Source organism: Diprion similis, chromosome 3, assembly GCF_021155765.1.
Source record: "Diprion similis isolate iyDipSimi1 chromosome 3, iyDipSimi1.1, whole genome shotgun sequence".
Lineage (NCBI taxonomy): Eukaryota > Metazoa > Arthropoda > Insecta > Hymenoptera > Diprionidae > Diprion > Diprion similis.
Genome location: NC_060107.1, coordinates 11,805,376 through 11,832,460, shown reverse-complemented (window position 1 = coordinate 11,832,460; position 27,085 = coordinate 11,805,376). Strand labels below are relative to the sequence as shown.

Sequence of the window (27,085 nt, the reverse complement as noted above, 5' to 3'; positions counted from 1 at the left end):
GAATGGATAAAAAAAGCGTAGGAAATAGTCTACACAAGTGATATTTTACTCGGTCGGTAAAGACGGCGCATAGCATCCTCTTAATATAGACACTTGAGCATCACTTTGAGAGGTTCTTCATCAGTTGAGACGGTTATAATCCGAATACGGATAAACATAACACACAGCGACAGTAATACGTGACCGCTAAGTGCCAACGATACGAAACAAAAATACTTTCGCCAGAGTCTGTAGGTGATTATATCAATAAGTCTTACAAATGTAAATAACAACACAGAAATAGATGTAATATAATACATGGTGAATTTCAGCCGGTCGTCTGTGAGGTGATAGAAACAAATTTGTAAATAATCATAATTAAAACCTAAGAAACGTTTTCAAAAATCTCCAGCAATTTTTCTATGCACTAATAATGGCGAACGCAAAACTAAAATAATATCATTGAAAACGATTAAACGAATCGTGTTTTTGTATCTGATTCCGATACTTTTGGGCATATTTTGTTCATCAGAGAGAAGAAGTCTCTAATTGAATTTTCGATTTACAACTATACACTAGAAAATAAAATTTCTCCAATTTTTATTGAAAAATTTGTGAGAATCTCGTCAGCGAGTAAAAGGAGTTAAATAAAAACACTAGAATCCGATAAAAATGTTTCATTATAAACGTTAAAATTATAAAATTTTTCCTTATTTTGTTGGTATCTCTGCTTTTTTCATTCAAATTTGTTTAGATTCCTTTTTGCTACATCGTGAGATTTTTTTTTTCTCTCTTTTTTTGTTCGTTCGTATTGCTGGAGTTTTTTTCTCAAAACGTTTTTTTTTTTCTTTTCCAAACTTTTTAAAACTCACTTCCGAGTAGTTTTGAAAATTGAAATAGTCATTCTTACCATTCGATGTGCTGCATGTTGTTGTTATTGAGATCGAGAGATCGCGAAGGCACCATGTTTCTGCTTTTGAAACTTTCGAGAAAGAGCGAATATCTCATTTTTAATACCGCGAAATTTATCGACGAGGATGATCAAGCTTCGCAGTATTTTCCGATTTTATCAAGTGATTCGAACTCTGCGAACAGTAAAGAACATATTTGTAGTTAAAAAATTGTTTAAACCTCAAGAGTTTTACATTCATCCGTGTAATCCTCCCTCCCCTTATATCCTTGCGTTCTTCAAACTCAAACAAAATTCGCGTGCATCGAAGGAAATTAACGGAAATTTGTTTTCAATTTCTGTTTGTCAACTTTTCACGTTTTTTTTTTTTCTTACTGTTTGTTCAAAGCTTCCATCGATAAATTCAAAATTACGGTTTACAGCGACTTTGTATCAATACGGATATCAAAACTCAAACACCGGCTTCCAAAAAATTGTTAATAAAAAAAGGCGATCGATTTTTTTTAATCAAATTAAATAGCGAATAAAATTTCGATCCAAATAAATTGAATTTAACAAGATACGTTCGACACTACGGACATTAACGAGATTGAAGTCAGCAACGTTACTTTAACGTTACTTTTAACGACCCACGTTTATGACAAAAACGTTACTACGATCCTTAGGATGACCTGATATTAATCTAGTAAATCGTAAGAAAAAAAAAAGTGTTCATAGTTCGTAAAAGTTAACTCCTTAAAAGTCGTTCTAAAATTGTACAACAATGATATTTTTCACAACGTTTCGTTACGTCAACGTTACTAACTTCAGCCTTGTGAACATTTTGATTCTGAAGAAGGCATGAATCCGTTGAAAAACGAAAAGAAAAAGAAAAAAATAAAGTATAGGATGAAAAATTAGTCATTGCCATGAGGCGAAAAAAATCTAACAAATTTCGCGGCGAGAAATCGTTATTACTATTGTAGGAAACAAAGCTTAGATTTTACTCACCGTCTTAATAATATAGAATCTATATCTGAAAAACTTTCACTGTAAACTGCACGAACACTTTTTCACTGCGCACTAAGCTCGCGGATCAAGGAATATATATACAGAAAAAAAAAAAAAAAATAATGAAGCTGAAAAGATACCACAACTAGAAAAACTACTCGAAAACTGGAAATTTGACCGGCACTGAGCAGCGTAACGTCGCGACGCGTGACCGAGAACTGAGGAGCCGTCGAAATCTGCGAAGACGCAAACCGTCGCGTTATTGGCTGATAAGAAGTCGCCTTCTATCTCTCTCTCTCTCTATCTCTCTCTCTCTCTCTCGCTCTCTCTCTTTCTTTCCATCGGGTTTACACTTTGCCGACGAAGCGCTCATCCCACATTATTCATGCTTCAGTGCTCGAATTCGACTAAGCCGGCTGCCTGCATCAAACCTGTGTTGGGGTAAACACTCGACATGTTCACAGAACACAGGCACAGCTTTGTTGATTTACTGTGGATAGAATAACCAGGAATTCTTCTGCTGTACCGGGTTGAAATTTTCTGTCAAATATTGTGAAATGTCTCCAGGATATTTTTGGGAAAAGACTAGGAATGAAAAATTATTCGATGCCTTTGTTTTTGGATTCTAAGACTTGAGTAGACAGATTAGATGTTAGACTGCCAGTTCTGGAATTGACTATTATTTAGTATTCGAAATTTATGAGGAGCTTTATTGGCGAAGAATTAGTATTCTTGTGTTAAACCGTTTACTTTTTAAACTAAAAAAATTTGCTCGAAATTACTTTATTTGAATGAAGAAACATTTTTTCGACGAGTTTCAGAGATTAATGGTGTTTTTTTTTTTTTTTTTTTTTTTTCTTTTTCTTTCTTAAATATCCATATTTCTCCCAACGTGAGAGTAATTTTACAAAATCAATGGAGGCAATCGATTTGTCAGTAAATTTTACCCTTTTTTTTATGCATTTGATAATTATATAATATGCAGTATGTCTCGGGAAAATCGTGAAAAATGAAAATAAAATTGTACACCATAGCAAAGAAAAAAGCGAATGTGGTAATTTTTTTTTACTGTATAAGATTGTCGCACAATTGAGTAATTATACCCAAATCAATACACATATTCGTGACGCTGTGCCTCGGTAGTTGTGAAAGAAATTTTTGGTTTTGAATAACTGAATTTATGAACCCAGGCTAAAGTATAACAGTTTTTTATTTTAAATAACTTCATATTGTAAAAAATGTGGCAAATTCATTCGTTTTCACTCTGCCCTGATTGATTTTTTTGAGAAGACAATTTTCTACAATTTCACAATTGAGACACTATTTTTTTCTTATATATGTTAGTATCGTGGAATATTGAATTCTTTAGGATTTTACTGATATTAATCTTGAAGATTTCTATCATATTTCTTGATCAACGATTAGCGATGTAAGCGAAAATACTTTTTTCACGCGAGCAAAAAAACAGAAACAAAAATTGACGTCACTCTTGTGTGATTGAGAAAATATTCCATCGAATGAAAGGATTTCGAAAAAATATTGACCTAAATTGAAGAAAAAAAAAAAAAAAAAAAAAAAATGGCGGAACAAAAAATCAATTCTGAGTTCTCGTTTATATTTTTTATTTCCATTTAATCACAGAAATAATTTGAAATCAAGGGAATAGTAATTACGGTGAAGTTGAGACAGGAAGTGCAATAAACTGCGCATTGAACTATAATTTTGTACACCATTTTAACACGATAATTTAAGCGATCGCCTTGTATGCTCGGAGAACAAACGACGAATTGACGAGTACAGTGTTCTATTGTATTGATAGCACTGAAGGTGGGATAAGGAAAATAGAGACCAGCAGATCTTTTAATTACTCTGAGGGAATAATGGCGGTCGTAAAGAAGGCAGGCGCCTTTGCTCGGAGGTGAAATATTAATACGTGAAACGTGTTGAAGGAGCGAGGCGAGGCGAGGTGAGGTGAGGTGAGGTGAGGTGAGGTGAGGTGAGGTGAGGCTGGGTGAAAAAATTTCGCGTTTTAATATGCTTTAAGAAATTTTATACCAAAGAAGAAGAGGAAGAAGCTGGTGGTGGCAAGGTTGCAGGGAATGAAACTATTTTATTTAAGGTGAAAGGATCAAGGTAAGAGGAGAAAAGAAAACAAGGAGCTGAAGGTGTAAAGGCAGGGAAAAAGGAACCGAGAGAGGATTCTCCAACTTTTTATTTCACAGGGATATACTTCCTTGTGCACTGTTTCCTTCTTTGAGACCTTTTCTTATTTCCGCCCAGCTAGCAGCCATTTCTTGCCAAATTAATTCTTGGCCAACGCGTTTTTCTTGCCGGAAAATTATACCGAAGCCCACTGAGCACCCATTATTGAACAGAAGCATTCTGGCAATGTCTTTTTGCAATTTTTTTTAAATATTTCACATTCATTCGACACATTGAAAAAATGTTGCAGCTAAGCAACTTTTCAAGGTTAGAGGGATTTCAAATCTTTCAAACGATTTGCACAAAGTTGCAAACACATTATGGTTGCGCAAATTGTCACGGTTTCAAATATTTCAAACAATTTTTTACAAAGTGGCAAACACATTGCAGCACTTCAACTTATTGAGATTTTATAAAGTCAAAATATCCAACATAATATTAAATAATATTGCGGTGACGCACATTGTAGCAACCATACATTCTCGATATTTTACATATTCCGGGCGAATTTCACAATGTTGCAGAAACATTACTGCGCGTGCAACTTGTTGTGGTTTCAAACCGTTCAAACAAGTTGCAAAATTTTTGCAGCAACTCAACTTTGCAACGTTCAAAATAACTTTTAGGTACATTGCATCGTAATTTTGTAGTATTTTTCCAAATGAAATTGTAATAAATACTCGAATGTTGCGAAAACGTTTTCGCAATATTCCGCGATTCGTGTTTTGAGCATCTCTGAAAGGGACGTTCTTCTCGCTCCTGCTAGGAGAATATAAATTAAAAATCACTTAAGACGAGTGCTTATTCATGTTAACAAGGGCTAGATTCATTACAGAGAAGTTGAAATATCAAGTTTTTCGGGCTTTTCACGTGCAATTTAACCGCCTCCTCTTCCTCCTCCTCCCTCTTGGCAGGCCAATTTAATCTTAGCCTATACTTCTCGAGCCCCACTTCTCGTCTACGTAAATATAATAACCTCGCATATATACAACGCGAGGAGAAAGAACTTCAACTTTCTTTGAAAGTACACCTATAGGCATTAGGTAACCACCCCAAGTCCAAACTCCTCGAGGACCTTGTGCTTCGAGCCGCGAACTAGCAAGCCCGTTGTAAAAACCAACTTTTCCTTCACGTTCCGTACTTTCGAAAATGGAAAATGAACATTTGCCGTCAATTGCTTAGAGATTTCTAGCTCAAAACAATTTTTTTCTCCTTGCAAATATATCTCGAACAATTATTATTATCGAATAAAAAAATCGATAATCTTCATTAGTCCTGAAACAAAAAATAAGGACACGTACCTACCATCTTTAGATCTGGAATTGACGATATTTGTATTTCGTTTAAACAAAATAGCTGCCTACATTTAGAATTGTTTTTTGCATTATTTTTCGATAAATTATTATTTTGCATATTTTTTCAACAACTTTAAGTTTTCAAATTAAGTAACAAGAGTCGTAAAGAGTCGTAAAATTTCTCTGGGATTGAACATTATCCGGAACTACAAACATACAGAAATGTCCTTCGAGTTGAGAAGGTATTTCGGAATGAACTTCCGCAGGTTCTCCGTGCCAAAATATCTTACACAGGGTAAATGTAATGCATCCGCTATAAAGAAACGATCTTGGAATCTCCCGCCTAAGCAAACTTCCTTGCAGGTTATAGGATAATAATTTAGAAAAGTCCCAAAAGTTTCAGTAAAATAAAAAAAAAAAAAAAAAATAAAAAAAACACTGTTTAACTGGTTTTAAATAATGTTGCGAAAAAATCTTCGTGTCCAACAATTTTTGTCAAATTGCATCAACATCCTCGAGTTGAAAAATTTCATTGAAATTAATTCAAAGAAGAATAATTTTTTGAAAAGAATAAAAAATCCTTTCCTTCCAACATTTTTCATTCCAATTATCTCAAATATTAACTCAACGTTATGTGAATTGGTAATTTCGATACCGAATAGATATAATTTGTGTAAAATTATTTTTAAAAATAGTGAATACTAGAGTGAAATTCTCGTCAAAATTTACGATGCTGGATCAAAAAGGGGGATCGAAATTTCTTTAAAGATTCACTCTCACTCACCTCAGACTGATGCCCCCCCCCCCCCCCCCCCCCCCCTAACGGCAGGCTCGGTTCGTTCACGGTTATAAAAACGCGGGTAGCGATCATACATTATCGGATGTGAACCGGAAGCTGCATACAGACAGAATGGGGTTGAATTTATCTACGCAGCAGGGTGTAAAAATGATAAATAAATCGTTGAAAAGTGAGGCGAAGAAGGGGAAGGAGAAAGAGGAGGGCGAGGAATTGGGCTGAGAAAAATGACGGGGGGGTAGAGGCTGGATGCTGGTTGAGCTAAATAATTGAATCGCGAAATTATGCAAGATGCTCGTTGTTCGCTTGTTATATCACTCCCAATCGCCCCAGCCGGGCGGGTACGTTTCGCGAATGAATAAATTAGAGCCTCGCTGTTCACCGGCGATTCGACCTCTTCTCAAGAGGAGTGAAAGAGAGAAAGGAAGAGAGAAGGAGAGAGAGAGATGAAAGAGCGCCGAGTGCTCGTCAACTTTCCTTCCTAATGGAAAACACAAGCACCCGCCTCACTAGCGCCAACCGTGAGCATTGATTGCTCTCCAGCCTTCCGACTCGACTCTCTCCTCTCTTCGTCTCACATTATTCTACCACCTCAATTTCCATCGCTTTTCATATTCCATTCCTGCGTTTAACCCGGTGAAAATTCGGTTTTTAACGAGCTTCCGCGCCTCATCGACCACTCGTTAAACGAAACGGACAAAAGACTGCGGTTTCAGATTAAATGCCGAGTAATCGGGACCGACAATGAATAACAGAACAGTGAAAGGAATCAGCAATCGTTGAACGGAAGGAACGCTAGTGAATGGTAAAAACTTGTCTGCGGAAAAACTGTGAAATTCGAGATACTCTGGAAAATTTTACTGCAAAGTTAAATTTATTCACTCCTTCTTATATACTCTCGGTCAGCAAAGTCCAAATTTAAACAATCTTTCGAAATTTTCTCCGAGATAATATATCAATTTTGTAATAAAATCCAGACTGGATTAAAACCTCTTGTTTTTTTTTCAAAATAATACTTTCGTTTTTCGTACTTTAATTTCAATTTCTTGGTCATTCAAAATGAGATTTCATTTTCACTTTTGATCGTGCTTCTCTTACTTTTTATACCCATTGAAGAATATTTTTCTGCAAGGTTTTAGCACTCCAGGCAAAGTTTTAAATAACGCAGATAAATTTTCAGTAACTTAACTCTGCAACGTTTTCAAATATTTCGTCCGAGTGATTTTCTCTGTTCATTTTTGCAATCTCTACAAAGCTATACTTCCGGTAATATTCAGTTCTTCCGAAACTAATCTGTAAAACGTTGTGGTTGTCTGAGTCATAAAAAAACCGACACTTTAACTCAAAAAATTTCGATTCAAGGATAGAATTCTTCAAAATCATTCCATTATTTTAGGGAAAATTTTTGCAAGTATTGCTGTTTTACAATAAAAAAAATGAAAAAAAAAAAAAAAAAAAAATACGAGGTGCAAGTAGGTTGTCACTGGGTTTCACAGGCATATTAGCATCGTTATAGACGGATTTCAACATCGCTTTGCATCGTAAGCAGGCAGTTCTGAAATTCCGAATATTCCAAAACGATCGGCGTGTTTCGGGGCATCCAAAAGCTCGCGATGTTGAAGATTATCACTGAGGTGTGAACAATTATGCGCTCCTTATTAATGCTGAATCTGATCCTCGCTGCGAACTCCTCGTATAAGCGGATCAGTTTGGATGAAATCAAAGCCCTGATAAATTGGCAAGATCTTGATCGTCTCGCGTCGAGACAAGACTTGATAATGTCAAAGGTGCATGAAATTCGTGCGGGATCGGATAAATTCTTACTTAAGTCGGTCGAGAGATAGAAAAAAAAAATGAAGTGTAAGTACAAATGAAATCAATTAGAGTGGATATTACCCAGAGGCACTCGCGACTCGAGTTCCCAGTTTTACAACGCGCACTCATCAACTTCTATTACGGACCATTACCCGCCATTACCTCCTAGCTACTATTAGCCACTTGACGCTTCGGGAGAAAGATGGCCTTTGACATGGCAATAGAATCTTTGATAATAATCAAAAGACCATGGTTATGTTGCTGGTTGTTCGAAGTAAAATAATGAATCACTCTTAGATCTTGTTTGAAACAAGCGGCTTTAGACTGGAGCCCTCGACCTTCCCGTTCTTGTACTGCAGGTTCCAAGTTTATAGGAAAGAAAGAGGAAGAATAATATCGAGTTCGAATTTTGAACAACAAATTCCGATTCGTGATTAACGATTTTAAAGCACTTGGATACCATGTTCTCTGGGTCTTGAAACGTCGAAATCTAGTGAAAACTCAACATTTCATTATCGGATATGTATATATCTGTAGCGTCAAAGTTTCAGGAGAGAGATTGAATAAATTAAGAATTTCTGGAAGGGTGAATAATGGTAAATTAAATAGTCAAGGAAGGTCAACGGTTCTATCCGTCGCATCAACTAAAGATAAATGTACATAGTTATTCTAATATAGACTTGTAAGAATGTGAATTAAATATAGATAAAATATTGAATTGGATCTAGAATGAATTTATAATACGACGTAAAAGGCTATGAAAAGTTTTTTTCAAAAATGCGTTTACAATTGGTTATTAGGTGATTATATATCTTCAAGTTTCCAACTCAGTTATTCCCGAAATGAAAAACTATGAGACTATATTTCTTTGCCAAAAAATTTTCAAAGTAATATTGCTGCAATATTTTTGCAACATCTTAAACTTCGCATCGAAGTATAATATTACTAAAATGTATACTATGCATGTATTTTTGCAAAAGTTAAATTGTGCATAAAAGTAGGTACAAGATTGCTACAATGTTTCAAAAATATTTCAAGCCTTGAATTAAAGTCACGTGACTGCAATATTTCAAAGATATAACCTCTCGCGTTAATACTACCCGGATAAAGTATCCGACAAGGTATTCCTACGAACAAACTGAAGCTCAAATTGAAGCACGCAGAGGAGCACATTGCGCAGTCTAGACTCTAAATGCCTGAATCTTATCAGCTGCGAGAAAGCGGAGAAATAGGGAGAAAAGGGGGGGAAGAAAAAAAAAGAAGCAAATGAAATCAGAATTATGCAGATGCCGGATATATTCGACGTAGTAAGTCTAGCCGGGCATTCTTATTCGAATGGCACTTTAGCCCAGAGACATCTGGGTTTGTTGAATTGAAAGTATAAATTCCCTTTTACTTTATTTTCGAAGCGTATCTTTCGTTAAGCTCTTAGAAATAATATTTTCAGCAAATATTTTAACACCACTCTGTCCGCTGTTTCAATGTTGTTTTTTTTTTTATTTCTTTTCTTGCAAGTTTGAGACGAACCGTATTCATCTTTTACGATTTTTCAACTACTCTAATCCATTCTCGTCTTTTCGATATCGGCATTATTGTATGCCCTCTGCCTCAACGAACTTCCTCCTCGAATAATGATTGGCAGGCTTTTAAGCTCGCAGGCAAAATTGTTCCGCACAGAAAAAAATTCACACGAGCTTTTCCGCAGCTCGCCAATCTTTTCGGAAAAAATCGATTCTCATGAATATTCATTGCATTCATTCATTCTTTTGGTTTAGTTTCAGTGCCGCAGTTCTCGAAGCTGTGAAACGAGATATAAAATAGCTGACACACAAAAAAAAAAAATAATTATAAAAGCAAGGTATTCAGTATTCGAGGAAATTAATGGAAGTCAACACGCTATCGTGAATCGCAAAACCTGTGGATATAGAATTTAGTTATCACTTCAACGGCGATATTTCTCTTCCTCACAGCGTAGAACCTCCTGAAGTACCTTTTACCTCTGGAGTAGGAGACGACGTCCCGCTTATCTCAACACTTCTTGTTCCGCTGAGGACTCGACGACCAAGGTTATTAACAAAAACAATTCTATCTCCCTGTCTGCCAGCGCAGCGCCTCCATTCGTTTTCAACCCTCGCCAAGAAACCGTTATAGGTGTCACGATTACCAGAATATTCGGTTTAGTATTCCTAGGACAATTCCCACTAAGAAATCGAGGGTAATTCTCAAGGATGAAAACTCAACGGTATGCTCTAATGAAGCAGACTCGACTTGCATCCTAATATCTACTCTGGATATGATCTCTGACTAACAAAGTACCTCCATCGTTCATCATGTAGAAAAAAGTCTCAGTTTTTTTATTTCGTCTATGGAACTTGACTGGAACGTTATAGTCGCAATAAAATTATCTGAGTTTTTTATATCATGAAAAAAGGAGTCAAAGCGAACGTCGTAGTGAAAAAACGTTACAATAGCGTCACTTTACAAGGTTTAAAATACTTTAGAAACGTTCCACAATGTTTCTGAAATGCAAAGTATTACCGAAATATTGTGGAAATGCAACTTGACTTCTCTTAATAATCTCTTGATGTCTAGGCTAATATGACCATAATCGATTATCCATATTAATCATTGGTCAACGAGGTCAGTAGTTAAACGTGATAAAATTTGGCTCAACAATTAAACTGTGGCATTTTCGTTTGTTGAAATTATTCGGCATATTTGAGTGCATCTACAAGCGCTTAACAACAGATCGTCGAGATACAGTTGCAAATCAGGATTCACGCGATGCTCGAAAACAGCTGAGCACGATAGTGCCACCAATGGTTAATTCGATTTTTCGCATCGCTGATTTTTTAAAGTGCTGCTGCATACGGTTGCCTCTCCATCCGAGTATCGCGATCCCCAATTTTTCGGAGTCACCGAACTCATTGAGCTTTTACATCCATAGTATTCCTCTACTCGAACGAACGAGCCTCAAGCCAATTTGCAGGCCTATCGAATTAACAACGTTGATCACGAATTGTTCACAAGAAAAAAAGTGGCCTGTACTTTTGTATTTCGACGCGCTGAATCCGAATCTGAAGTCAATTTTGCACGTACGCCCTTAAAATTTTAAGTAAATTGTAAAAAACCATAAAAATCGCCAAAAATTTTAGCAATTTTGGTAATAAAAAAATTTATGGAACTATAGATCAAGTATGATTTTTATGTATTTTGGTCCGCTAAATCCAAATCTGAAGTTTATTCGTAAATTGCAAAAAAAAAAAAAAAACCTGAAAATTGCGGAAAATAGCAAAAAATTGCAGTTATTGTGATAAAATAAATTCTATAGAGTTAAATTAATAGATCAATCATGATTTTTATGTAGTTCGATCCGTTGAATTCAAATCTTGAGCCTATTTGGCTTATATATCTTTAAAAATCTAAGTAAAATCTCTGAAAATTTAAAAAAAATTTTATGTTGTTGTGATGAAAATTCATTTTCTGGTTTTTTGCAATTTACTCAAAATTTTTAGAGTGTACGGGCAAAACTGACTTCAGATTCGGATTCACGTCGATCGTTCGGCACGTGATGTTGTTGTTGAAGTCAGGGGAAGGTACCTGTTGCCTGCAAACTGCTTCTGAACGCACGCATGCACAGACAAACGGATCATGTGCGAATGCCTATTCGCACGGGCCGTCGCAGTTCTCACGGAGTTGTTCATACATCGAGTATTGATCGCATCATCGCGCGTATTCCGCGCTTAATCGCCGATCGTGCGAGAATGAACTCGTTAAATCTTTGTGTAAGGCGCTTAAAAGCGTCAGCTTTGAAACAACACTGCAGGCAGGCAGAGAATTTTTATGTCCCATTTAAGCCTTGAATTATATGTGTATGTACGATTGACGAGGGGCGAACGATTCTTTATGAATTTATAAGCAATGTCCAGCCGTGATCTGTTGTTTATTCTAATCACTGTTATTATTTCAACCTGTTGGATTTATTTAACCGCCCAAAGCATGCGTAGCAGATTATCTTCTGTGCAAAGTGAGAGAAATATTTTGTTAAAAATTACTCTTAAGCTTCGGTGAAATTTTGCGATAGCAATTTAACGTAATTTGATTAACTATGTTAATATTAACAACGTTTATGTGAATATAAAACACAGATATTCAATAATAGAAATAAGTTAACTTGCGACTGTTGGAAAATGGTCAAATCAACTCTTTTTTCAGGTGAGATTCCTACTATATTTAAATAGTCTATGAAAATGAAACACGAAAAATGGTTACTGTTTTAACTTTCCAGGGGATGTTTTAACCACATTACTAACAATCATCAGGTTATATCTTGCTATGCTTGTTGTTTTTAATTTTTAGTATAAATCGTATCGTCGAGTAAACGATGTTGTTATAAATGAAATAATTTTTTTCGTTACACCACATCATTTAACCAAGCCAAACCTCGTCCACACTTGCCATGTGACCAAAGACAATTCGCTTTCATCAAATTTTCCGTTTTCATATCCACCACGTACGTTATTCGAGGCTAAAATCGACTAGCAACAAATTTCCTATTCCGTAGCTCGTGCATGGCAGTGTAAAATATTCATCAGTATCCACGATGTTGGCAATTGGAATCAACCGCAGGGCGGATGTATAATTGAATCAACTGAAGCTGGGACACGAAATGTGCAATTCCATTAGGATACTGGCAATACAGAGATTCCCTGAGTCCTCGAGACAAAAGGAGGGGGAGGGGGGGGGGGGATTTAATTTGTATTGAGTCACGAAGCGCAGGCACGTAGGAGTCCAAAGTGAAAGTGATAAAAACCGTGAATTCCATGGGTTTGGACATCCCATAATAATTGAAAGAAGTTCAGAAATTATTCCAAGTGAAAGATTTTCACTAGAACTGACGATATTTATGATTAATAATTGCCCGCCACGCGATTAACGTTCCTGCGTGCATTATACATGCAATTATGGAGCTGCAGGGAGTAATTATGAGCCTTACAGAGTAGAAACTGAATTAAAACCACTTTGTCCTACACGGATTAGCAGCGAACACCCGGAGATTATCCCCCCCTCCCCCTCCACCCCTCATCCCCCTCGAAAGATGTCTGATAATAATTAATTACAGAGCAGAATTTCGGTCAGGGAAATTGCCTTCGTCCACGCAATGCTAAGTCTGCTGCCCTTAACCGATGTCTAACCAACTTGGGAAAAGGAACCAACAAAAGTCAAGTGTATAGCGTCTCTTTCTCTTTTAAAAACAATTCCTTCTTCATCGAATTTCTCACAAAACCACGACTCTGGCTATTCATCAGTCCGGTAAATTGCCTAACTCGATTTTGAAGACCATTGAATGGTCCTTACTCCAGTGAACCACGCTTGGAACTCATCGTTCTTCGCTTTGGTGTGGCGATCAGATCCGGAACGGTGACGTGAACTGATACCTTGAAAGATGAGCGAGCCCTCGTTTGTGACGCTTCTCTGTATAAAAAACGTCTGCATTTTTGCTACCTGTTGCCCTTTTAGCAGCTTAGCAACTTTCCCTTCGTCGATCATTCATCTTTGTATTCTATTTCGATAAAAATTGTGGCTTTGCAGTATTGAGGTTCTATTGATCATTGATCATTGACCATTGTTTGCTGATACAAATTATTACTAAATTCGATTCTCTTTTATGTTACCATACTGACAAGTGCTTTTGCTCTTTTTGCTACGAGTTGAGGAAAAGCGGAACGAGATAACAAACGAAGAGAGTCTCTGATATTCCAAGGACCCATTGGTTTGGCCCTTTACTTGTTATTTGCAGAGACACTTGAGACTCCTGAGAGGGTGGCGAAGGATCTTAGAAGCCGAAGTAACTATTTCGGAGGTTTCAGAACAAAAGAGAAAAATTGATAGGGTTTGAAAATAGCGAGAAGCTTGGGTTTCGGAGACGAGGAAACGTCGAAAGATTTCGCCGCTCCATTTGCTCGATATGTGAGCCATTGAAATCGAATAAGAAACGGGGAGGAGAAAAGTGGAGACACTGCGTAGTCGGAAGCCAGATAACCCGTAGCCCAAAACCCAAAGCCTAAAACAATGGAAGAATTGAGTTGGAATTGAAGTGAAGAGGCAGACAAAATCCGGATCTCTTGTCTGAATGGTGCACCAGACCAGATCGTTTCAATTTCAAGGAACATTTAAAGCAACAGGTTTACATGCGCATGCCCATCCAAACGTCGCCATCATTCTCTGCCATATTTATCCCGAATCAATGAACACTTCAACCCTCAAGCATTGTCATGTTGTTTTCGATCACGATCTACACTCTCCACACGTTCTCCTCCCCTTATCGAACAACATTTTACACCAGCACCCCCGTAAATTACTCACAGGCAATAAATTTCATCCCCCGAAATTCTGGTCGTCTGAAGTGGGTATCAACTTTGAGAAAAAATTTCGGAAGGAAATTTCTTTGAAGAAAAAAGCGAGATGAACTTGTTGGAATAGTTCAGTTCCGTGGTTCAATCGACAAGCTAAACATTCCACTAGTTCTTGATGGTATACGAGCTCTTAGAAACGCATTGACTTATTTTAATTGTATTCACGTTTTAAATTGTTACCAAAGGACCGTTGCAATTAAAAATCACTTGCACGTTGGCTCTTAAATTTCTTTTTTCTTACTATGTTATTACTCACCAGCATCTTCGACCATTATGGTGTACTGTTGTAAATCGTTCATACTCTATAGCTATTGAAGCATATTCTTGACAGTAATTTCGTCCTACTCACCTGAAACAATCAAAGAAAAGGATTTCATCAGTGCATCAAATCATAAAGTTGGTAAAAAGGTATCTACGCAACAATCTTTTTTCAGATCTCAAATCAAATCTGTTATAAGTACTAATTCAGTGACAAATTCTGCCAACCATTTAAATCTTTGAATGAACTTCCACCTCAATAAGAAAAAACAAGAGAAATATCAAGGTAATAAGACGACTGTTTGACTGAAAATTTTCCAGCAAAGGAACGCGTTCGACCCAAGTAAAAAAAAAAAAAAAAAAAAAAGCAGACCTCTTAATACCGCGAATCCTTGAAAAGTTCATCCGGTTAATCCTGGTGAAACATGAATTCGTGTGCATAGTTTAGGGGTTTGTGTATATGCCCCGAGTTCGGTACCCGAGGGTGTCGAGGAGCAAGTCAGTCCCCAACTAAACTAATATATAATCCGGCGTTGGCCGCACTGTGGAGTTATATCCTTGGTTCCACGACGAGCGGAGGTTATCAGATGAATGTGTGTAAAATTAATTAATCAACTAATTAAGATCCACGTCCGTCGCTCGACGCGGTCACAATCGGAGCAGCTGGTTTCACGCGACTTCTATCATTATGGCAAGAAAGTCCAAGTCCAAAACAGTCCAAGATAGTAGAAATTGATTCTGGAGGTAATTATATGTTAGTACAGCCATGTTTGTGTGTTGTCTCGGCCTTACGAACCACTCTGACCATTTAAATAATTTGTTCTGTGGTTCTATGGTTCCAAGGTTACTGAGTAGCTCCGGGGATTCGTTAAGGTGGTTGACAAAAGATGAAAATATCACCGAATCGCCCCTTTCGGAAGACGATGAGGAATGTCGATATTCACGTTTTGGAAAAACGAAAGGTGTGTTGCTTTTCGAGCTACGGTTCACAAATTCCGAGAGGAAATCCGACGACATTAACTGTGGAGGATAGCTGAGCTCGGTTGTTCAGACAATGGTGCAGGTATAGATTTGTTGAGTTTAGTTGGTATGACTGGCGGCTTGCCAGAGGTGCATTGTCCGAGGAATGGTGAACAGGATAGCAGTGAACTTATCCGTCGAATACGAACAAACTAACCCTCTGCATATTATATTACATGTATAGGACGATGCGGTGCGACCATGGAACTGCAGAACACTTGGCAAGAGCTTTGCGAGGTCACGTGGAGGACATTGTGATCCAGGGTGAAGAGAAAGGAATTTATTGTTTTATGGACCCTCTTCGTCCACGATGATAAGGGTTTCGTGGTCTGGTGTGGGTTCGTAGAGATGCCATGTGAAAACTGCGCAAGAACTTCTTTGCGAAATCGTCTAATAATGCGATGTTCGGGGTTACAATTCGTCGCCAAGGTGTCTGCGCATGCGGTCTAGACTGAAAAAGGCTAATTTATGCAGCAATCAAGAGCGCTCAAACCCTTGTTCGCACCCTTTGTACTGTACCTCTTACGTTCCGCGCGAAACCGAGTATCCATCCCCTTCCAACCGCATGCTAGGTCTCTAACCCCAAACCTAATGTGTACCGTGGGATTCGAGGCACCTGTTTTTCCCCCCCTTCTCCCTTTCTCTCAAGCCTCAAGTTGCCAAAACGTTTCTCTCGTCAACTCGAACGCGCAAACGTACTTGTAAATGTAATTATAACGCATTTGTATGCAGACGACAACGCGTGAAAGTGGACGTCATATGCTTAACGACCCTACATCTTAGCTGCGGTCGAGTGCTTGGGTAAATATTGAACCATGGTTGTCATGCCTTTTGCGTAAATAATCATTCCACCTCTTCTAATCCCAACTGCCAGTGCCATACCGATGACGAAGATCTGAGCGACGTCAAGAGAGGTTATTAAGGACGATCGCAACGATTCGATGAGGAGATTTCTTCTGGATACAGACTCGGGAAGAATGGACCATGACGAATCTTCGAGTACAAGGGATTCCAGAGTTCGGAGAAGACAAAAGTCCGGACATTAGGAGAGCGTGTTTAAGCTAATACTAGTTTCACGAGGCGCCATCACTTTCGCCACTTCCGGCAGCGCTGGGTGTTCGGATCCTCGGTTCTCCTCTCCTTCAGGATAGCCGACGCTGCTCGCTGGGCTCAGAGGCTCAGCAGGCCGTGCTATCAGCACACCTCGTAGTAATTACCCCATCTGTCTCCGGTGACCCTTGAGCTGCCCCTCCGCCAGTCCCACCGCTGCCACCAACTGGAGCACGTATTGCCAATTCTGGCGCACTACCTTAGCCGTATCTCGAGCTCTATCACGCCCGGGACAAATTTATTACCGAGTATCTCTTCTTGATAGAGTTGCCCTTCCCCCCAAAGCCGGAAAAGAAGGGCGGGAGTTATTTCCTCGATTATTGACAGGGACGATTTACTCACCCTTGACTATTGGTCGAGACTTGATCTTCTTCACTCGCAGTAAAACCTCACAAATTGACAGATATTGATGAAATTTAGCAAATTGGAGATCGGGTGCAAATGTATAATAAAGTAAAAATAAGATAGAGAAGAATCACAATTTATAATTACGGACCCAAAATGGCTGATCAAATTCATAAGATCTGGTTCAAGTTTGTTAGAAATTACTGTTTAGGTGTTTTCACGGTAGCTGTTCCCAAACCCAAAACGAAGACTTCCAATTCTGAAATGGTGGATCCGAAATGTCACAACAGCTTCAACTAAGGTGGTTTGAATTTCACGAAAAATCAAAAACTTGTGATACTTTCAGAGGTCAGTTTCACCCTCTCAGACCAGAACCCCGTAAAAATAAAACAAAATCTGTCGAAGGTTTTCATCGTGATCAGATTTTCTCGTGAACTTTGCCAAAAACCATGAAGCCTCATCGTCGATGCTGCATGCGATGACTTGCGAGATAGTTTGGCGATGATCATGAATTGATTCGAGGACTTTCATCGAGTCTGAGAACTCCAAGTAGGGTGTTCGATCTCTTGGGGGTAATTAACGATTGCATTCTTACTGCAGCGGGGGTGAACAGCGGTATGGCGAGCGCGCCTTTGGCGGGAATACCGGGGCAACACGTTCCCGGTACATCCAGAAATGCCGATGCTCCTGGCGCACGTCGGCTGCCGGACATACCATAAGGACGTCACGGTATCTTCACAGATATTCGTGAAATGCCTATTTTCACCGTGGCTTATGCCGATCCTCAACACCTTAGGGAGTTTCTCCGATGTTTCCACGAGTCCCTTAAACGCCTTGAACGCAACCCTTATATTTAAACCGAAAACGTTTCCCTCGGAATCGCACGATTTCGTTTCAACTCTCTCACGAGTTTCATCGGATATATATCTCGAACCAGGGCTAAACTCCCGCTGATCCCTTATGACGTTATCATTAATTGGCAGCCGCTCCTCCACATAGCTCATGGATTCACCCGTCAAAAGGGATCACATGGATTCATCCTTCTAATGAGAATATATTTCTGACTACTACTGTTGCTCAAGTACGTGAGAAAAGTTTGTCAAATTTTTCTTTATTATTCGGAACAATTTTTTAAATTCAATTGACAATTTCAAGATTATTTTTTCGAATTACAATCAAGAAATATAAATTTCAGGCAAACTTTGGGGTGAAACATTAATTAAAAAAAAATTTTGTTTTCTTAAAATTTTCTCCAAACTCAGTGCACCAAAATTTATCAACTTTTTTTTTCTAAATAAAGCTTAATCGAATCATTGAAATTATATAAAAATAGTCGGAAATATAACAAGAAATAATTAGATTTTCCGGGGCATTCAAAATTTTCAAGAATCCTGTTCAAAGTTATTCATAAATATTCTATGCTACACAATAAAACCTATTAAATCTAAGAAAGCAATGTAAAGAGCGTGGGGTGGCAAAACTACACTGAAACTCGATCGGAAGTTTGTAAAATGACGATACAGAAGTGTGTCAATCGGTGCCGAAGGATGTAGGTTGTATTTTAGTCCCACTGCCTTGGGGTGTCTGGCTTAAATGCGAGTCATGTATAACCCGATTATTTAGTGGGGTAAAAGGGGGATGGTGGGCATATCTTTCTGGCTTTCGACAACACGTGGGTCGATTATTATCCTTCGATCTGACCGATGTATCGCGTTTTAATCTCAGCGTGGACGGAGAGAGGAAAGAAGGGGGAGTTTTGCCCGGGGACATTTTAATCTAAGGGTTGACGTATCCCCGGTCCGCCGCGTTCGGGTTATCGGTTGGCACATACATGGGTCATCCTGCTCGGCAAGGGAAACGAGCTTTTATCGCATTCATTAGTTCACGCGGGTAAAAACCAGGCAGAAACGAAGCCTTGCAGGCGAGGTAATGTCTCCGCCATCAGGACTCCTAATTTCGATTTAGGAAAGGTCACCTCGGGCATATTTTTTTTTTTTTTTTTTTTTTTTATTTGTTTTTGTTTATTTAATAATACGGCGAGTAATCTGACACATTTAACGAGTAATAATTTCCTGTTTAAAGTGACATTAAAAGTTATTGGTAATTAGAATTGTCAAGCTTCAGGCAAACTTATTCAGGATACTGAAAATCATTAGAATTCTGAAAAATCGATTGCAATGTTTAAATTAACCAAAATGAATGTACACTTCAACCAACAAGTGAACAAATAAATAGGAAACACTCACTTTTGATTAACTGATGAGTAGAAAACTGTAATTAGAATCATGAATTCACAATTATTAGAAGAGATTATAAAACTATTGTTCCGTGCCAAGCCACGTTTCTTTATATTTTATCCTGAGTTTTGTTCTTTTCATGTGACTAATTGTGCTCTTCTAACACAATATTAACCATAAGTTATTTTTATGTTTCTACAATGTGTTTCTAAACTGATTGTGAGTTATGAGCAAACCTGGGGGTATACTACGTCTGGCCTTATGGGTTTGCCATTCGTCTTTTTTTGTAGACATTTGCCAGATCGACTCTTGAAGTCCTTCAAGACTAGGGAAGAGTAGAGGGAACGTGGTGGTCATGGGAAAATAATTCTAAGTCACGCCCTGCGAGGAGGGGTTGAACAATTTCCACCAATCTCAGACCCTACCACCCCCGGACTAATCTTTTGCAAGAAAATGCAATAGTTTTAAAGAAAGATCCAAAACTGAAAAGTGCGTTCAGGTGACATCATCTACGAAATTTGTTAAAAATACAAGTCCGATACTGTGGCAAAATTAAAGTAATAATACAAGGCAACATATATACAATCTTACAAGCGAACCTTATTGATACGACTGTTGAAAAAACACCGTGGAAAGCCAACAAATGAAACGATGAACAGTCATTTCATCGATCGTCCTGAACTCCCTTCCTGCAAGGCTTCTCGCTGACTTATGGGACACTTCGTTGGACATGCCTCCCCTTCCCCCCCTCCCCCCCCCCCCTGAATGTGGTGTAACAACACTATAGGATTACTTTCAATTGGCGAATCGAGGAACTGAACGAAGGTTTGTATTACGACAGTGCGGCAGCAATTTATGTGCGTGACAACGCGTGTCACGTTAGTTGCGGGGGGGATGGGGTGGTGTTCCGGATTTGTGTGGTCCGTGTATACAGGCGGCTCGTATGACGCCCCGAGGGAAAAGGCCACTGGTAGGTACAATGAGATTTTCCCGCCGGAATTACGCATTTATGAGGAGACGAAAGTTGGGGGCTGAAATGTCATTTAATGCCAAATCTCTGCCATGCTCGCACGGAGGGTTGGACTGGATACGATATTGCCAGTTGAGCTGCTCGCCCGCCATTGTTTGCTGGTTACGACCAACCGAATCCGGTTTTACAACACACTCCACATTCCCTTCTGTACGACGATTTAATCCACGTCCAAAGTTATGTTGCAAGTGAATGCTTTTCTCCTCCTCATTCTGCGACATTTCTCTCTGCATGGCGATTCGTTTTTCGGTGCAAACAGTATCATCAGAGCCTGAGTACGAAAGCCAAAATGGTAACACATTTTTTTGTGCGGTACTGCATGGTAACGTAAATCTGACAGGTTTTTTTTTTTCTTGTGTATTGGTTTGAACATGAAACGATTTGGTGTGAGTTTATGGAGCGAAACTGCGATCTTTGCTTCAAATATTCACCAATGAAAGTAGAAACGAGATCGCTCCGCAATAGCTCGAGGAGAATAGTGTAGGATTCTATATGAATCACTGTGCGCAGCTCATATTTATGCTTATGAATGGGGGGATCATTTATCATACGCATAGGGTGCAGCCCTTGAAGAATAATCGCATCACTGGTACAATAGAGCTCTATATGTATACACGCGTAACGAAGTTGATCAGATCCACGTAATGCGACAAATAAAATGAAGAACAAGTGGAATGAAAACGGAAACGTGGTTAACAGAGAAAGAAAGAACTTCTCTAACTTAGATTTCACTTTATCATATCTTTTTCGGTTCCTTTGGAAAAAGATGGAACCATTTTCACTGACCATTCCATCGTCGCAAAGTATGAAAAGCGACTGTGATTCAGAATTGTGGAAATCATTATGAACGTATGAACTCATGATTGAATGGACTTTGCTCTGAATCACTATCGTGTGTCACTTTGAATCAACAAGCTAATCGTAAGATGAAGGATGAAGAATTTCAAGATTTAGAAGTCTACTTGTATCGCAGTGAAACTTTAGAGATAACCTGATGATTTTCCAGTTATTTATTCGTGTTTAGATAGAAGAATGGGATCCATGAACATTTATCTAATTTCTAACTTACACATTTCGTTCAAGAAGACTTACATACGGCGCAGTTTTGTCTGCAAGCGAAGCCACGAACAGATGGATTGCGTAAACTAAACACCGGTACTGCAGTGAGCCAAGAACTTGATTACTCGCCTCGCACACACACGACGTCGTTCTCTGTATCAGAGCTGAACATTCGCAGTACTACGTGCGTTATACTTGACACTCTTATGCATCTGGTAATGCAGTTGCATGCTACTACAAACGTGAGGCACGTGAGAACAGCTCTGGTCTCTAACATACTCGAGCCATTAGTCCACAAGCTGATGACGTTCATGTGAACATTGACTTGAACGATTTGAGAAACCGATTCTCTCATTCATTCAATCCCACCGCGAATTTATCTCACATGTGGACCTCAGTCCTCACTTAATCATGTCTTAAAGATTTGCGGAATCGTTAAGAAAAGTTAAAATCCTCATCACGCACCCATCTGAATTCCTTGCGGAAGCATTTTTTTTTTTGCGTTTGTGTTTTCCAAAGTTTAAGTCACGATTGGATGTTCTATGTACAGAGAGTTTACTTTAACCACATTTTGTGGCTTACAGCTATCTGCTAGAAGTGAGAATGAAAACAATTTAAGAACATTGACGGCCAAGAGTCTTGATAAGAAATGAGGAGCGTCGAGAGAGATAAATAAGTGTGGTAAACTGATGTAGTTAACGTTGTACCGCAACTATCGTTTATACAGTCACAGAGAAAATCCTTGATAAGATGGAGAAGCAAAAGGTTATCTGGGGGCAATAACCTTCGATGGAATAACATGAAATCTGACAAACCGCTAGTCCCCTATACCCACTCACTGCCCTTTTCTCCATCTGTGGATTCGGTCCTTCCCGAATCCTGGATAGCTGGCGACAGATGCGATTGTTTTTCGCCAGGACCTCAAGACTCCCACGGATTCCACGGTTCAAACTTATGAAGACAGAAAACTGCCGCGGAGGCTGGTTAAGTTGTGACGATAAATTAATAATCTCGCAGCGTGATTTATTATTTTCAGTGTCACTCAGTGTACACTGGCCAAGTTAGTTGATTCAGAGACCATTAAATACAGTGATTTGACTACTTCGAAACCATTATCGAAAGCAGTACTGATATTCTGGTTTTGAGCCGACTACTCATGGGGTCATTACGACTGGTCTTGACTTCAACGCTCCATTACGATCATGAATTTCATCCATTCTGCCAGTTGTAATCGTCAACGAGGAAACAAGACTTCCGTGCATCGTGGAAAATGTTATTACGTATAACAATTATTCTATGAATATTTGGTTTTTTTTTTTTTTTTTTTTTCACGTGTTTAGATTCGAATTTTCTCTCCAGTACATACAATAAAAGAGAATAAATTCGTCAGAAGGATTAAAAAGAACTTGAATCACGTACTTGACCCTTGACTCTCGACTGTGGTGAGAGTTGAAGAGCATCCGCAGAAACGCGACTCAGCTCTTGAGAGAGTACATAAATTGAAGCCGAGAGATAGGATTAAAAAAATACCACGCAAAACTCAATGCGCTGATACACTCGAAATCGGAATGACAAGGGTGGGAGGGTTGATGAACCGAGTAGGGAAAGCCCTTCCCGAACCTCCCCAGCGGGAAGCTCTGATGAATCGTCGAAATAATCTCCTCCTCCACCCCACCGAAATATCAGACAAGCATCAAAAAGGGAAGGAAAGAAGAAAAAAAAAAAAAAACACAAAAACCAAAAGACCTCGCCATAAAATGGAATAGCAAAAAAATTGCTATAAACGAAATGTCCCAATAATCGAAAGAGATTCTTTTCCCCCTTCTAGGCTCCACTCTTTCTGCTATACTGCCTTCAGGTTGGATGCCTCCGTACCCTCTCAACCCCGGATCCAGTACCACTGTCATACGTACTCAGTATCGGCTTGCGCATGTATATATATATATATATATATATATATATATATTACGCGTATATAATTCGTGTGTGGGTGTATTTATATACCTATGTATATGGAAGCTGGTGATCCGCTTATACGAAATGGATAGCATCTCGAGAGATATTTTATTTTGTCAAGAGGGTTGGGAGAAGGAGGCGGTTTTATTGGTTGGCTGCATCGCCTGCCTCTCCGTGGCCGCAGCAGTGAGTTTCGTTATTTTCCCAACTCTTTAAAGTATTTCGTCCTCCTCCTCGTCGTCGTCGTCGTCGTCGTCGTCGTCGTCGTTCTGCAGGCGCACTACTAGAATTTCTCAGTCTCAAGAGCCCCTTCCTCCCCCCCCCCCCCCCCTTTCATGCTCTACTCGTGCACTGGTTGCGGTAACGTCAGCAGCTATGATGGAATGAGGAGGAAAAAAAAGTTTCGCCAAGAGTTGTAGACCCGTTCATACCTGACAACCTCAACTATGTAATGCTTTTTTCACTGGAATCGTGAAAAAAAATACGATCAACGATTTTCAACATCTTCTAAATAAGATCGTTACACACGATTGTAGCGAAAATTTATCGTCTCATGAAATCTCAACTTACGAAGATGAAGATACGTGTTTTTTTTTCTATTGTTGGAGGAAATTTCTGAGATTCTAAAAACAAGAAAAATAAAAAAGAAGAAATTCTGACTCGTAATTATTTTCTCATTAAAATTCTAGTCGTTATTTGAATATTCTTGGATATTCTATACAGATTTTGTGTGTTTGTTTTCAAGTTTAGAAAAATGATCAACTTATTTTCTCGTAATCAATTGTAGGCGTATTAATTTGAAAAAAATTTCAAGTCTAGAAAACCTGTGAGAATACTTTGAAAATATGTGGTGTACGTGAGTTTTCAATTTGAGATAAAATCAGGTTTACAATTTTAGAGAAAGATAACTCATTTCTCTGTTGATTTTGCGATTTTTGAGTAATTTAGAATACAATTATTTGCTGAATATATTTATTTTTGCATTTTATGCAACTCTAATTTTGAACGTATGTCTAGAAATATTTCAGCTTCGAGTCAACAACGAATAACCAAGGTGCACCGTTTTCGCTTCTAGTATAGCGCATTTTCTGTTCTCCCATGATCCTCATACAATTCCCCCCCCCCCCCTCTCGCCCCACCCCTCCCGTCTTGAGCTCTCCCCGACGCACAAGAATAATGGTTTTTCGTTCGATCGTGAGGTAGCAGTAGAATAAAAAGAATAAGAATACGAAGAAGCAGATTGAATTGGAAATATGTGATTCAGCAGTATGTAAAGTCGTCAGAGAGGTTCGTTCAGTCGCATTTCCCCGTCGCTGAATGCGGTTATAAATCCGTTATTCTTCGTCTATTTTCTTTATCATTATTTTCCTCCTCCTTCTCCTCCTCCTCCTCCTTCTTATACCATTTTCCTTTCACAAAATTCAATCTGCTTATACGTATACCTCGGAGCAAAATACACACAGAGTCTTCAGCGTCGTCGAGTTCGTCACCGCGACCGCAGATCCCTCATTATTTTTCAAGAGGAATGAGTCGGGTTAGTCCTATAGACACTTATCAAGCCAAGATAAGATTTGTTTGCGAGTTGAATATTTCAAGACTATCCCTGACTCTCTGGATTCCAAGTTCAATCAGCACTCCTCAGAAATGCATTGACTTTTCGAAGATGAACAAAAAACAGAAAAAAAAAAAAAAAAAAATAGCCGAGAAACGTGAATAAAGCAATTACTCAAATAACAAATGTAGGTACTCAACTGACAATTATTTCCTTAGAATTCTTCAGGTCAGATTTTATTGTTAAAGAGAAAAAATATTTCTCCACTAACTCGACCAAACAGATTCAATCCTGAAACTATTATGAAATAGTGAAATGTCGCTGAAACACCGCTGCGATATATCTATATTTCTTAAAACTACAAGATTTAAATTTACTAAAATATTTTGAAACTTGTAAAGTAACGTTGTTGCAGCAATGTTTTTACAATATTTCACATTTTTTTTTTTTTCAAAGTTAATACTGCATTGTTTCTGCAATATTGCACAATATATCTGAAATGTTTCGAATTGTGAAAATTGGCATTGCGAAAATATTTCTACAATATTGCACGATATACCCGATCTATTTCGAACGTAATACAATTACCAGGAATATTCTGAAGCTTGCAAAGTTACAAACATTTTAAATCTCATAGAGCTAAGTTGCTGCGATTTTATTGCATCATTGCATACCGAGTCGGTATTCAAATATCCACGATCCGTATTTCTCTCCTTATTCTCTCCTTACGCTATTTATTTATTTCAATTCTTTTACCTCCAACGATACAAGGTAAGTGTAACAGTTATTGCAACGTTTATACCCAATTACCAACCTTTATATTTTCCAAAATTATAAATCAACAATACAAATTATAAATTTCTGAATAACTGAAGCCAATAGCTTGATTACTGTAAACTAATTTTTTGATAATCTCATAACTAAGGATCAAACAGACAAAACTAAAGAAGATCAATAACTGAGACAGGATGAATAACAATTACACTTACACCTAATATCTATTTCATCAAAAAAAAAAAAAAAAAAAAAAACATCTCAAAATCTTCAAAAAAATTCATCCAGACATAACAACCAACGGCCATCCCTTTCGTTTTCTTTCTGGGTTAGTCCACTTCGTTTTCAACAAATACAGGCGAAGAGAGGAGGATTTTCAGTTTGTCGGTCGGTTGACCGGGGGGGGCTGCGGTCACTTAGCTAGCGATGAGGCGTAGCAATCGGCAATGATTTCGCAGTGTGCCCCCTTTCACAGCACGCACACTATTCGGCTAACCAGCTCTCTCTATCTCTCTCTCTCTCTCTTTCTTCCTTCCTCCAACTCTCCCAATCTCTCTCGCTCACTCACCAGGGCAGAGGGAGGCTGTAATTGAATCGCTTGGCTCAAGTTCCGGTCTCTCAATCCCCCCGAGACTGACCGCCGTCGGCAATCGTCAGGCGCACCCCCCCCCCCCCCCCCCCCCCACCGCTCACTCATTGCGAGTCTTGACTCGAGTAATCGGAATTCTTGATGAGCCTTCGAATGATGAAAGATTAATGATTTCAAACAAGATATTTTTCCAAGTGACGTAGTTCAAATTCATCGCGTCGATGTGACGGAGGTTTTTTCCAAAAAAATTTTCGAGAATTTGCATTTTGCATAGTTGACTGATGTTTAATAAAATTTTCCATAAGTTTTTGAAGATGACTATAGTAAGTGAAGTGATATTCATTGAGAATACGAACTGTGACTACTTTGAATTTCGAGTTTATAGATACATTCCTTCGCTCCAGCAGGCGGGTAAAAAATTTCTCGTCTGATGAAAATTTTCAATCTTTTGAAGCAATAACGATTTATTACTCCGTTGCGACGCGACGCATAGATTTTTGCCTCGGTACTGAAAAGTACAGTTTGCATTTCACCAGATTGTAAAGAGTCTTAGAGACTCTGCAAAACGATTTAAGGATATTAAACTGGAAAGAAAAAAAGCAAAGGCCTCGTTTAAAAACTTCCAATTTTCGAATCTATTGTAAATAAATTCAACGTAAATCATGACTGATGATTATCCTCAGTTTACGCATGACGAGAATATTTTCTACGTTCGTTTTAAAATCATCCCATCGTATAACAATTAGTTGACA

The 27,085-nt window shown here is 38.5% G+C and overlaps 1 protein-coding gene across 11 annotated transcripts in view; it reads right to left on the bottom strand.

Annotated features, from left to right (window-relative positions):
* Positions 1–27,085, bottom strand: part of LOC124416810 (CUGBP Elav-like family member 2) — a 296,524-nt gene that overhangs the window by 199,381 nt on the left and 70,058 nt on the right. The window contains exons 1-2 of one of the 11 annotated variants that reach the window (XM_046898157.1): positions 1,880–2,090; positions 890–1,064 (exon numbers count right to left, since the gene is read on the bottom strand). The exons of 9 other annotated variants lie outside the window; for them this stretch is intronic. In XM_046898157.1, coding sequence (XP_046754113.1) covers positions 890–987 — 98 coding nt within the window. In that variant the 5' untranslated portion in view covers positions 988–1,064; positions 1,880–2,090. Of the gene's footprint in view, positions 1–889; positions 1,065–1,879; positions 2,091–14,659; positions 14,748–27,085 lie in introns of those variants that run through there. One more of the 11 variants, XM_046898160.1, reaches the window with a different exon arrangement.